The 14545-nt window shown below is 40.7% G+C and overlaps 1 protein-coding gene and 1 long non-coding RNA gene across 2 annotated transcripts in view; both read right to left on the minus strand.

Annotated features, from left to right (window-relative positions):
- Window positions 1-3444, minus strand: part of LOC123608904 — a 40652-nt gene extending 37208 nt beyond the window's left edge. Inside the window, exon 1 of the long non-coding RNA XR_006717507.1 lies at window positions 913-3444. This is a non-coding gene — a long non-coding RNA (uncharacterized LOC123608904). The remainder of the gene's footprint in view (window positions 1-912) is intronic.
- A 4438-nt stretch (window positions 3445-7882) lies between these two features.
- The window catches only part of TRAPPC3L (trafficking protein particle complex subunit 3L), a 40968-nt gene continuing 34305 nt past the window's right edge, over window positions 7883-14545 (minus strand). Inside the window, exons 4-5 of the mRNA XM_045499349.1 lie at window positions 13000-13185; window positions 7883-8183 (exon numbers count right to left, since the gene is read on the minus strand). Of these exons, the coding sequence (XP_045355305.1) occupies window positions 8064-8183; window positions 13000-13185 (306 nt within the window). The 3' untranslated portion in view covers window positions 7883-8063. The remainder of the gene's footprint in view (window positions 8184-12999; window positions 13186-14545) is intronic.

The following is a 14545-nucleotide window of genomic DNA, read 5'->3' on the forward strand; positions in this document are numbered from 1 at the left end:
CATGGCTTCGAGCAGAAGGTACTCTCATCTGGCTTCCCTCCACCTCCACCTCCACCTCCACCAACACTCTGAATCTTGCTTCACAGGGAAGATTGAGGCCACAGTTCATGAGCTCTATCAAGGTCTTCCCCTAACGTGTCCAATCCCATCCCCAACCATGAGCCCTCTCGCTTTCGTTACTCTCTTCTCAGGGGATAGGGTAGTTTTTGTGCAGTTCAGAGTCAGACTGTTTTGATCTGGATCCCAACCCCTTCTACCTCCTCAGAGCCTTGCTTCCTCGGTCATTTCCTGTCTCCTATAGCTTCAAATGCCTGCATTCTTAAAAAAAGAAAAATAAAAGAGCAACAGCCACCCAGTATCTTTACACCAAGTATCTTTTGTTTCTTTCCATTCACAGTCAAATTCCAAGAACCATCTTGGAATAATCACATGGTGACTCACCTCCTGCTGACTCCTCAATCCACTACAACAAATCTGCTGCCTCCGTCTTGCCCTGAAATTGTTCTGAGGCAGAGACATTCTCCTAATCAAACCCAATGTCCCGGGGCGCCTGGGTGGCGCAGTTGGTTAAGCGTCCGACTTCAGCCAGGTCACGATCTCGCGGTCTGTGAGTTTGAGCCCCGCGTCGGGCTCTGGGCTGATGGCTCAGAGCCTGGAGCCTGTTTCCGATTCTGTGTCTCCCTCTCTCTCTGCCCTTCCCCGTTCATGCTCTGTCTCTCTCTGTCCCAAAAATAAATAAACGTTGAAAAAAAAAACAAAAAAAAAAAAAACAACCCAATGTCCCTTTTCTGGCCTTTCTTGGCTTTTCTGTGGCATCTAATGTCTCTGCCCACTCTGCTCTCCTTGAGACTCTTAGCTTTCATGTAACCAGTTTCTTCCATCTCCGTCTGTGAATGAAAAGTTCGGTCTCACCTGTGCTCTTCGTTCCCTGGGGCCTCTTGAATGGTGGTATTTCTACAGATTCTTTGTTCCTTATATTTCCTGAGGTCCATGCTCTCCCCAGATGTTGCCATCCACATCCACTGCTTCTACTACTTTCCGTGTACTGATGACTCCACACCCTGTCTTCAGTTCAGGCCTCTTTTCTGAATATCTGATATCTGATGTTGTTTGGATGCTTCAAAGGCACCTCAAACTCAAAATATTCAAAGCTTATTAGCTTCTTTTCTAAGCTGCCTCCTTGTGGTCCCTCAGCCTCCCAAGAGAGACAGGAGACACTCCAGAGCCATTGCCACTCCTACTACTCTCTAGCCTCTTTGATGCACTGAAAGCGCCAGCAAATTGAACTCCTTTGTAGTTTCCTGTCCAACTTTGTCTTTGTTATCAACCTAATGACTCGCAGATTGTTATGAAAATTAAGTGACACAGCATATAATTAATGTGCATAGCACCTGATAAAAATCTTAATTGAATCCCAAACCAAGAAAGTAGCATTTCCAGGTGCCTCTGTTGTTTGATATATACAGGCCACAAGGAATTAGCGTTTCCTCTTTTAAGCCATTAAACTCTATGTCATTCAAGCACTGCACAGAAACAGCAAAGTCACTAAGTAGTCTGCTGGCTTGAAAGATTGAGGCCACTGAGAGTCTCCGGAAATCGGGATTGTTCTGAGTTTGCAATCCCCAGGTGACTCCTGAAGTGATTTAAGTTTCCAGGAAAAATAGTTGACGTACCAGAAATGTATGAGTTTTGTTTGTTTTTAAAGAGCTACCACTGATTTAAAAGGTCTTCTTCCTGTGGGATCTCCCCTTTCTGGGACTTGTGTGCTGGGTGGACGCACACTATCATGCCGGTCTCTCTCTATTCTCCGTCTCCCACAGCCCTTTCCTTTCTGTGAGGAGGAGAGCTGTTGTAAATCCAACTTCATTTCGTTGAGCATTCAACCATGTGAAAAATGTAATAATAAAGTTTATTCTCTTTGCTATTCTCCAATATGATGCAAATTATCTGACCTTTCACATACTAATTATGCAGTGAAACATAACACTACTCGCTAAAAGAATACGGTAAATTTATTAGCTCATGTAACAGGCAGACTTTTCTTCTTTCAATCCATTCATCCTGGACCTCTGCCCTGTGTCAGCAGCAATGGTTGTGGGCTAGGGAATGCCATGTCCTGACTGGCTTCGATCCGACTGGCAAGGCAGTGATTTTAAACTGGGAAAGAGCCACTGTGCGCGGGTGATAGCAGTGGAGCAGGGGATAGAGATGACTTTTCCTGAAGGATGGGTGGCCTAATAAAATGGTGGACACCTCAACAGGAAAGTGTCATTCTATTAGTGGAGATATATGCAGCTAACAAATACCCATTACATGAAGCATAATGAATGTAAAGGAAATGGAAGGGGAACAAAGGATTAAGTAAAGGAGTTGCTGGAAGATTCTTTAGGAAAAAGAAAGAAGCATATGTCGTGGCAACAGAGCTTCTAGAAGAAAAAAAACAGAAGACAAAAGAAACTGAAGGAAGAAAAGCAAAGAAAGATTTAATTGGGAAAGAGTTTCAGTTTGAGGGGGAACAAGGAATTATCCTAGGACATTTATTTCTTACCTGTTTTTAGTGAAGGATTTCCAACTTTTGATGTGTTTTGTTTACCTCCTCCTCTCTTAATGAAGCACTTAAAAAATAAAGTTTTGCTAGTGATTGCTATGGCCAGGCCTTATTCTCAATTTTAGGGTGACTATAGCTGATAGAATCAGTACTGGGTGTCGCCTTGATTATAGACTGGCACGTTATACTGCTGCAACCCCTTTCCTTCTGTCTGTTGACTGTTTTGCCATAGCCACTGTTGATTAACCACTGGTCATGTCCAGCTAAAGTTCTGGAAGGTTTACCAGAATGAAGAAATATAGCAACTGGACAGATTTTTTTTTTTTTTTTAATATGCAACCAAGTAGAATAAGCAAAGTTTGCCTCTCTTTTTAAAGAAGGAAATGTTTGTCATACCAGGTTTCTAGGGCTGGAAGGCTACTGCCTTCATCATGGACTTCAGTGTTACTGAGGAGAAATTAATTAGCCTCCCTAGCTGGTGGATGAGACAGTGGAATATGATCACCACTCAGTCTACAGTCCCAACTGACAGACCCTTAACAATGAATAATACGATCTCTTCCAGCATTTACTTGTTACTTAACATTTAGCAGATCTTGATTAAAGTGGCCCCTTTGGTTACGAATGTTTTAATGACATTCTCTCACTTCATGCATCTGTTTTCCCATATTTCTACTTTGATCCTTCATAAACGAAGAAGAGGGAACTTTCCGCTTATTTATAATCGTCCATTCCAACTGCTGAAGAGATCCAGGCTTCTAATAACTAACGGATGAACCTAAGAGATTTGAGAAAACAATAAACAACTGTGCAGGCTGCTGAGGGAAGTATTTCTGATTCTTGGCAACTTTAAATAAGTGAATAGGCAACCACAGCAGGTCTCCCCAGTAAACAGCTCAGGCAGCAATCTGGTGATGTCATTTGAATAGCAATAAACTATCTTTCTGCCCCCAACCTTTCTTCCTTTTTCGCTTCCCTCTGCACTGATCAGGGTCTGGGGTACAGAGTGAAGGCCTTTATGAAATAAACATATTCTATACCTCTTTAGTTACACCGTGCAACTTCCACAAGGTCTTTATTAGAAAGACTCAACTTCAGGGGCACCTGGGTGGCTGAGGCGTTAAGCATCCGACTTTGGCTCAGGTCACGATCTCATGGTTTGTGAGTTTGGGTCCCACATCAGGTGAGCTCGTGCCCCACTTTGGGTGAGCCCTGCTTTTCTCTCTCTCTCCCTCTCTCTTTCTGTCTCTGTCTCTGCCCCTCCTCGGCTTCTCTCTCTGATGCTCTCTCACTTGCTCTCTCTCTCTTTCGGAAGAAAGAAAGACAGAAAAAGAAAGAAAGACTCAACTTCACACAAAGGGGGTGAAAATACACTTGGAACTCAGAGGATGGTGTGCACCTTTTCCTTAGTATGAAATCTTTACCTAGAAGCCTCTCTGTTTTTATGGATCACCACTAAGCATTTCATTGATCTCTGATGGTCTCTGAGAAAGACCTTTTTCTTTCTGTCTCCTTTCTCCCTCTCTACGAACTTGGATCCTCCCCATTAATACTTTGTGTCGAAGGTCAAGGAGACCCTACAGGTCTGTGACTGGGAATTGTAGACTTGTGCTGTATATTAGAGTAGCCACTAGCCACGTATGGCTACTGAACACTTAAAATGTGACTAGTGTGACTGAGGAAATGAATTTTTAAATTTAATTTAATTTTAGTTCATTTAAATTAAAAAAAAATTGAAGCTATTAAACACAATTTTACTGTTTTGTTAGGACTACATTTCACTGTAAGCTTTGAAAATTTACCATTGAATTGAGATGTGCTGAAAGTGTAAAATACAGAGTTCAAAGACACTTTTTAAAAGGATGTAAGTGGTCTCAATAATTTTTTTTTAATTTTTTTAATGTTTTATTTATTTTTGAGACAGAGACAGACAGAGCATGAATGGGGGAGGGTCAGAGAGAGAGGGAGACACAGAATCTGCGCGGTCAGCACAGAGCCCGATGCGGGGCTCGAACCCACGGACCGTGAGATCATGACCTGAGCCGAAGTCGGACGCTTAACTGACTGAGCCACCCAGGAGCCCCATCAATACTTTTTATGTTGACTGTTGAAATAATATTTTGGATAATTAGTCTAAAAAAAGCATATTATTAAAATTAGTGTTCCCTGCTCCTTTTCACTTTTTGAGTGTGGCTATTCGAAAATGTATCTATGTGGCTCTAATTCTTATGAACGGCATTTTTTAGATTCTCCCATTCTTCAGGATGGAGTTCTTACTGAATACAGTGGTCTCTCCCCACCTGTGGTTTCGCTTTCATCAGTCAACCTCAGTCCGGAAGCAGATGATACCTCTTTTGAGTTCTGGTCAGAGACCCATAGTAGCCTAACACCAGGTCCCAATGCCTGCATCTCATCACATAGGCATTTTATCATCTCACGGCATCACAGGAGGAAGGGTGAGTACAGCACACTAAGATATTTTGAGAAAGAGAAAGCCCACATTTACACAACTTTTATTATAGTACATTGCTATCATTGTTTTATCATTATTGTTATAAACATCTTACTGTGCCTAATTTATATATTAAACTTTATCACAGATATGTATATATATAGGGCTCAGTACTATCAGTGGCTTCAGGCATCCATTTGGGGTCTTGGAACATATCCCCTGGGGATAAGGTGGAGGGGACTACTGAACAGTCTTTTCTCTTGGTGATATAGGTCACTGTTTATACCATAAATTCAATCCAAAAGGCTGGTCTCCCTCTCTAAGGTAAGGGAAAACAAAGAACGGAGAACAAAACTCATCCTGAAACCATCACCCGTTCTAACACTCAGCATCAGAGTATCAGAATCAGCTGTCTTCAGGTGGGTGGGTAATGAAGACAGCGGCCCCAGGGAGTTTGGATGGCTGGGTTGGGAGAGAAAGGAGAGGAAAGTGTAGACAAGAGAATACTGCAGAGCATGGAAGTGTACTTGAGTGCTGATTGAAGAGAGAGGCCTTCAGACATGGGGACTTTGGGTTCCTGGAGAGGTGAGTGTACTATAAAGGAGAAAGAGGAAACTGAACAGATGGAAACATCCCCAAAAGAAGTTTTGGGATTGATTGCAAACATTCTTCTGGAGGCATCAGTTTAAAATACGTGGCACTGTGATATCCCTTCTGATGTCAGGTAATATTCTTCCAGATTCTATTCCTGGTCGTCCGTGGAACTGGTTTGAAGTTCCTTCCATGGTTGCTACAGCTGCCCCAGGGACTCTATTTGATCCTAATACCCACTTCAATGTCCTTTTGAAGAGACAGCTGGGTAGGCAGGGAACAAAGAAATTCCTCATCGTCTTCTAAAGTCCAAAAATGTGGAATTTCAGTGGTTCTTTTAAAAAATATTTCTTTCTTTAAGCTTATTGTTATTTTCTTAATTTATCTTGAGAGAGAGATAGAGAGCGAGGGGGACAGTGGCAGAGAAAGAGGGAGACAGAATCCCAAGCAGGCCCCATGCTGTCAGCTCAAACTCACACACCATGAGACCTGAGCCGAAATCTAGAGTCAGATGCTTAACCGACTGAGCCACTCAGGGGCCCTGCAGTGGTTCTTGATGCCATTCTTTTTTTTTTTTTTTAATTTTTTTTTTCAACGTTTATTTATTTTTGGGACAGAGAGAGACAGAGCATGAACGGGGGAGGGGCAGAGAGAGAGGGAGACACAGAATCGGAAACAGGCTCCAGGCTCTGAGCAATCAGCCCAGAGCCCGACGCGGGGCTCGAACTCACGGACCGCGAGATCGTGACCTGGCTGAAGTCGGACGCTTAACCGACTGCGCCACCCAGGCGCCCCAATGCCATTCAAACTCATTTATATAATTTAAGATATTTATCATGTCCAACCGTGCCATTTTATAGATGAGAGAGAGTGTGCCTGAGACACTATATGCCTTTCCCAAGATCAGCCATTAATTAGGATCACCTGAATCCACTAGAAAGAGACTAGTGTCTTCAGGCTGGAGGGATAGTGTCTTCAGGCTCCCGAGTCCAACTGAAGTCTACCACTGTCATATCACTTACACCAGTTTTAACTGATGGGCCCATACTAATTATAGCTTACTTGTAATTTCAGTTCTCTGAAGATCCCACTAGATCCCGGACCGACATATAGGCTACCTGTATGCTGATGGTCTGGTAACGATTATTGTGTCCAGTCCATTTTGAATTTTAAATATGTTCTGGGTACAAAGTATGCTTTGTAAGGTGTTTAGGGGATAAAAATGACAGCAAAATTTCTAACTTAATAAGCTTTGGGGTAAGAAAGTACTTTCAAAAAAACATTATTGGGGCGCCTGGGTGGCGCAGTCGGTTGGGCGTCCGACTTCAGCCAGGTCACGATCTCGCGGTCCGTGAGTTCGAGCCCCACGTCAGGCTCTGGGCTGATGGCTCAGAGCCTGGAGCCTGTTTCCGATTCTGTGTCTCCCTCTCTCTCTGCCCCTCCCCCGTTCATGCTCTGTCTCTCTCTGTCCCAAAAATAAATAAACGTTGAAAAAAAAAAAAAAAAAAAAACAACATTATTGACCTCTCATTTTAGAGATTTTCTGGCTTGACCATCAGCAATATTTCATGAGAAAAGGAAGAAATGTGGTTAATACTATCTAAAAATTAAATTAATTAAAATTAAATGCTATTTAAAAATATTTTAAAATTAACGTCCAAATAAACAGCTTGCCTTGGTATTTATAAATCAAGAGAGAGCAACTTTGGGAGGCTAAAGTGATTAACCAAGCCAATATATGAGAGAAATCGTATCCATAGTTTCTCAAAAAGATGGAAAGGTATTATAAATGGCACTGTTTCTATACAGTATCTAGAAATTATCTCTATATAGTGAACTCTATATTGTATCGTTTCATCTATTTTTCCAATGAGAATGGGTAGATATACTAACTGAGTAGCTGGTTGTGATTTTTTTTCATTGCCATAAGTAAATGAAATCAATAGACTCTGTTAGGACGAACTATATGATATGTGAAATTCATGTATCCCATCTTACGAAGAGTTATTTGAAGATGTAATCTTATGGACATAAGATAAAAAATGTGTGATTTATATGGGGCGCCTGGGTGGCGCAGTCGGTTAAGCGTCCGACTTCAGCCGGGTCACGATCTCGCGGTCCGTGAGTTCGAGTCCCGCGTCGGGCTCTGGGCTGACGGCTCAGAGCCTGGAGCCTGTTTCAGATTCTGTGTCTCCCTCTCTCTCTGCCCCTCCCCCGTTCATGCTCTGTCTCTCTCTGTCCCAAAAATAAATAAACGTTGAAAAAAAAAATTAAAAAAAAAAAGTGTGATTTATAAACAAAGAAAGAAAACAGCTTTAACTCCTAGTGCCCTGCACTTCAAATTTCTGGTGGATATAGAAGCCTTTTCAATCCCATGCTATTATTAAACAATTCAAAATTTCTATGGCTATATATGTTTAGATAATATTAACTCCTCAAATGGCCACCCTGTGGCGTTTTGCATGCAATTCTTCATTTTTTCCGTCTGTATTTTTTCTCATCTAGCTTTTTCAGAAATGTTATTCCTATTTCTGTCACACGGTCGCCTTTCAGTGTGTCTTGCAAGAATGTAACGTCAGCAGCCAAATGAACCTAGGAAAGAGAAAAAAACAAAACAAAACAGGCACGCATCATTTAGGTTTAAAAAATTTAAAAAACTCTCTAAATTTTTTTTTCAGCTTTATATAACCAATAAGGGGCTCACTTTCCTTATGGAATGATAAAAAAAAGAGTTTGCTTCATGAATGAAGGGCCCTTTACTGTGTGTCCTCCAGACATGATCTGGCTGTGGGTCAGCTCTGTGGTGTGAGCCTGCAGAGAGAAGGGTGGTCCAGGCCACCCAAGGTGGTGGCCCAACCCGGGGGATTCCGGGGAAGTCAAGGGACATGGGCCCACTTTTGCTCACAGTGCAGAGCTCATCTATAGCCTTGACCCAATGTGCCTTGTCAAGCAGAACTTCCAAGGATAAATGGATTCTTAAATGATTTCTTTCCAACGAACTTGCTATCAATCATTCTGTCATCAGCCAAATAGCATCACTTGTGCTAACAACATGTAGCAATCACGACTTTGAGAGCTTTGAAAAAGTATCAACTAAATAAATTATAAATACAAAATTAAAGATTGAAATTACAGACATGAATATTTGATATCCAGCCCTTCTTTTCTACCATAAAGAATTTCCCACTTTCCATACATTGAAGTGATCCCACAGGGCTTACTTGTCTATTCATTAAAAGGTATTCACATAAGAGCATCATATTGCTGACCGACTACCCTTGACAGAGTATCTGTTCAGCTATTTTAAGTCCTTGTGATAAATAAAATAAAAGCAAAAGTACTTGGTAAAACAAATAATAAGTGAAAAAGCCTGGGTCTAGTAGGCAATTGAAATATAGAAGCTATGTTCACCCTCATTTTCCCCCAATAAGATCTTAATATAGGAGCTATGTTCACCCTCATTTTCCCCCAATAAGATCTTTTTTTTTTTTTTATTTTTTTTTTTCAACGTTTATTTATTTTTGGGACAGAGAGAGATAGAGCATGAACGGGGGAGGGGCAGAGAGAGAGGGAGACACAGAATCGGAAACAGGCTCCAGGCTCCGAGCCATCAGCCCAGAGCCTGACGCAGGGCTCGAACTCCTGGACCGCGAGATCGTGACCTGGCTGAAGTCGGAGGCTTAACCGACTGCGCCACCCAGGCGCCCCAATAAGATCTTTTTTGTCTTTGTCAAAATTTGTCAGAAGGTCAGTTTAAATGAGCAAGGAGGCTACGTTGAAGCTATTTGGATACCTGAGGCCACATGAGGCCTGATAGCTATTTGTCAACTAGCATATAGAATCAAATGTTGTCCATGAAAACTGGAGAATTATTTATCTTATTTTTGCCTTTGTTTTATGGTTCCTCCCTTTGTCTATAAGCTCCCAGAACATCTCCCTTCCTCTTTCTTGATTTCTTGATTATAGGGCAAGCCTAAAAAATTGGTAGGACAGAGCATGGAAGGTCTGTGTGAATAATACATTATGGCTATTGTTTTACTCTTTTGGATTACCTGTTATTATATCCTTCCTCTAATTATCACAGATAATTGAAAATTATATGCATGCCTCATTATCATGTCTAATCTTTGGCTACTCTCTGGTCCCACCACTTTTAAAAGCTCAGCTTCTGGAAAAACTAGACTTTGTGGACTGTTACCTCTTTCTAAGTTGCCCTTGATCAAGAGTTTTTGACAGATTGTCTTCTTCCTTCAGGTTCTCATCCCACTAAGGTCCTTCCTGACCTTTTCCTTCCTACATGTTGTGAATATTTTTCAGGTCTTGTTTTACTTAGCATCTCTGCTGTCCTTGATCTTGGGAATCACTCCCTCTTCTTCTTTTTTTAAATTTATACCCACGTTAGTTAACATACAGTGTAGTCTTGGCTTCAGGAATAGAACCCAGTGATTAATCTCTTACACATGACACCCAGTGCTTATCCTGAAAAGTGCCCTCATTAATGCCTGTCACCATTTAACCCCTCACACCCCCCAGCAAACCTCAGTTTGTTCTCTGTATTGCTCTCTCTCTCTCTCTCTGTTTTTATCTTATTTTTCCTTCCTTTCCCCTATGTTAACCGTTGAGTTTCTCAAATTCCACATACAAGTGAAATCATATGATATTTCTCTTTCTCTGACTGACTTATCCACTTAGCATAATACATTCTAGTTCCATCCACATTGTTGCAAATGGCAAGATTTCATGCTTTCTCATCACTGAGTAGTATTCCATTATATATATATATATATATATATATATATATATATATATATATACCACATCTTCTTTATCCATTCATCAGTCGATGGACATTTGGGCTCTTTCCATACTTTGGCTATTGTTGATTGTTCTGCTATAAACATTGGGGTGTGCATGCCCCTTCAAATCAGCATTTTTGTATCCTTTGGATAAATTCCTAGTAGTGCAATTTTTTGGGTTGTAGGGTAGTTCTATTTTTAATTTTTCGAGGAACCTCTTGAAATACTCTTCTCCTTTGTTTCTGACTCCATTCTTTCCCTGTATTTTCCCATTTCTGTTTATTCCTTCTTGGTATCCTTTGCAGTCTTTGTATTCTCTCTTCAACTTACTCATTATGTTTTATTGCTTCCTACGGTTCCACCTGTGACTTCTTTTCTTTCTTACTCTACACACTTCTTAGGCATCCTTTGACAGTTCCAATGACTCTCCAGCCCACATCTGTGGCTTCCAGACATGTAAAACAACTGCTTATTGAATATCATCACTTCTTTGTATGTTAGACACCTCAATTCTAGAATCTTCCAAGCTGAACTCCTCACTTTATCTTTCCCAACCCCCAGTGTACCCCTCCTTGTTTTGCTCTCTTGGTTAACAGTACAACCATCTTACAGGTTACTCAGAACCTTAAATAATTCCTGAATCCTTTTCCCAATCTTATCTCTTTCAGTCAACTAATAACCTAGTTTTAAGTTTAATTAGTTAGTAATCTGCCTTATTAATGTTCACATCGATCTCCTCTCCACTCCTATTGTCAGGGCTTTATTCTGGTTTTTCTTGAGGTTACCATCATCAGCTTCCTAACTGCCCTCTTCTTCCCTCCAGCATTGTACCCTCCTCCTGTATACTTTCACTTTGTTGACAAAGGGATAAAATTCCTAAAACACAAATTTCAAAATACCATTCCCTTCTTTATAAACCTATAATGGGTCTCTGCTGCTTTCAATATAACGATCTTTAGATTGTTCCCAAGGTTGTCATATGAATGTGCCCCACCACTTTTTAAAAATCAGGCCTCTATTGAGGAGGGCACCTGTTGGGATGAGCACTGGGTGTTATATGGAAACCAATTTGACAATAAATTATATTTAATATAAATATAAAATAAAATAAAATAAAATAAAATAAAATAAAATAAAATAAAAAATAAAAATCAAGCCTCTGTAAAGAATTGAAACCTTACTCGAGACAATATCTCAATCTACATGTCACCTCTATGGAATTAATTCAAGTTTCTCATTCCTTGAATGAAACATTCTTTTTGTGTCTTTGGACATGCTATTCCTTTTACCTGGAACATTATTTTCCCCTGCTTCCCTTACCCCATGGCCTTCACCTTCTATTTATCCTAGTTTCTCTAGGAAGTTATCTCTGCCCTACCAACCACCCCAACCCAGGTCCTCCCCTAGCCATTTATCCACACTTTTTTACACATCTATCTGACTTCTCTACTGGACAGAAACTCTTTTATTATTATTATTATTTTTTTTAATGTTCATTTATTCTTGAGAGAGAGAGAGAGACACAGCATGAGCAGGGGAAGGGCAGAGTGAGAGAGGGAGACACAGAATCTGAAGTAGGCTCCAGGCTCTGAGCTGTCAGCACAGAACCCAACGTGGGACTGAAACTCACGAACCACAAGATCATGACCTGAGCCGAAGTCAGACACTCAACCAACTGAGCCACCCAGGTGCCCCTGTACTAGACAGAAACTCTTGAAGGGCAGCAACTATGCCTTATTCATCTTGTACGCTCAATGCCTTTTTTTTTTTTTTTTTTTTTTGAATAATTATCTGGACTTAGATTTGTTTGGAAGCACAATTATTTACTTACTTTTCCACACAAATTAAATTCACTAGAAAATTTCTGTCAGTGCTACTTTTTTTTTGATAATGTAATTCCTACATTTCAAACTATTTTTCAGGCCTTTTTAAATCTCTTATTTCTTTTCTCTCTTCATTAATTTTTATTTTAAAAATATCTTTTTTTTTTTTTTTTATAATTTGTTGTCAAACTGGCTAACATACAGTGTGCTCTTGGTTTTTGTATGTAAGCAATGAATCATGGGAATCTACTCCCCAAACCAAGAGCTCAGTGCCTTTTCACAGATGCGAATCACCTCACCGTCTTTGTTCAGTCAATGAATAATTCAGGTGTGGAAGCCAGCCTCCAAAATCGACTGCAGTGATCTTTGCCTCCTGTTATTCACACACCCTCAGGTAGGGCCCTCCCACACAGTACCAGGGCCAGCAGCACCTGTTGTGACTGTATCTACCAGGGAGCCTATGTGGGCAAGGACTTTCATGAAGCCTCTAGCCAGCTGCCAGCCAGCCAGTGAGGCCACGTGAGTGAGCATGGAGGTGGATCGTCTAGCCTCAGTCAAGTGTTCAGGGACTGCAGCCCTGAAGGGACCAACAGCCGGATCATGTGTGTATTACGCTCTGAAAGGCTGTTAGCCACAACCACCTAGCAAAACTCTTCCGGGATTTCTGATTCTTAGAAACTGTGTGAGATAATAAATATTAGTTGTTTTAAACGGTTGTATGTGGGGGTAATCTGTTACACAGCACGAGATAAGGAATATACCTAACACAATGAAATAGATATGCTTTACCATTTCCAGGGCACCTCTGATAATCCCACAGAGTAAATTGCAGTAGCACAGAGATGATCGCCCGGCAGGGAGCTCTTCCACAAACTCCACCAGAGGATTCTTGTCTAAGATCAGGGAAAATTCAGTTCTGCTTGGATTGTTACAGGTCACACTTGGTGTAATTCCCAGGTACATCTTAAAGGCAACCTAATAAAGAGGGGGAAAAATCTGCTAAAAAACTTGGTCTGGAACAAGTATCTATTATTAGCAAAGCACCCAGATATTCTGTTCCAGGCAGTGCAGCACAATGGTTAAGCATGTGGAGTTTTTAGTCAGCCAGTGTGGGCTCACACTCAGCTTTGGCATGTACCCACCCTATGACCTGTACAAGTCTTAAAGAGTTTTATTTTTATGGGATATCCTAAGGGACTAGTTTTCTGTGGAAGCAATATGCTTTATGAAGCAGAGTTAAGCATTATTTCTCAAAAAATCTTTTTCAAAAATAAATATCCTTCAGGAGGGTAAGACATTACAATATCAGTCATCAACATCCCAGCATGATAGGTGTCATGTGAGCCTAGTAAAGGGTAAGATCCTGAATGAGAAGGGACGCAAGACATATCCACCACAATGGGAAGGTGATAGAGTAGAGGGTGCTGTCAGACAATCAGACTCAAGGGTGTGCTTTGGAAAGTGGAGGAAGTCATATCACAAAGGATGACTAGTCTCTGAGAAGGAGCAAGGGATAGTGGTGGTATGATTTACATAAATGAGTCATGAAGTAACTTCTGAAAAAAGTCTGCTGTATTGAAGGGCTTACAGATTTTTACCATGTTGAGATGGAGAAAATCTTGGAGACTATTTCTTTTATACCTCTAGTTTCATAAGTGAGCAGGTTGCGATTCAGAGAAGTCGAATGACATGGCCAAGCCCATGCTATTGCTCAGTCCCTTGACTTCTGGGCCAAGGAACTTTCTTTTCACCAAATGCACTGGAATTTGAAGTTTATTATTGGAAACTTGTGAACTTGTCTTTCAAGTGTCTTAATTATTTAATTTTTTAAAAAGTTTTATTTATATATTTTAAGACCGAGAGCATTAGCAGGAGAGGGGTAGAGAGAGAGGGAGAGAGAGAATCCCAAGCAGGCTCTGTACTGTTATCATACAGCCCCACCATGGGGCTCAATCCCACGAACGGTGAGATCATGACCCAAGCTGAGATCAAGAGTCAAGACGCTTAACCAGTTGAACCACCCAGGTGCCCCAATTAATTTAATTTTTAAAATTAAGAGCAGTATAGGACAGAAATGGAAACAATTTTCTTAAATTATTTATAGTTAGAAGTCCTGAAAGGTTCATCATTCATTCAATAGGTACTCACTGAACACTGCATTTCTAGCACACAATGCGAGTTCAATAACTATTTGAAAAACAAATTATTAAATGAGCATCCATTCTGTGTTTGAGACCATGTTTAGGTCCAGAATACAAAAGTTCATAAATATAGTTCCTGTTTTATGAGAGCTCATAGTAAAAAGGTATTAAAAAAACTGCAAGGATGTAAGTCC

This window comes from Leopardus geoffroyi, chromosome B2, assembly GCF_018350155.1.
Source record: "Leopardus geoffroyi isolate Oge1 chromosome B2, O.geoffroyi_Oge1_pat1.0, whole genome shotgun sequence".
NCBI classification, from domain to species: Eukaryota; Metazoa; Chordata; class Mammalia; order Carnivora; family Felidae; genus Leopardus; species Leopardus geoffroyi.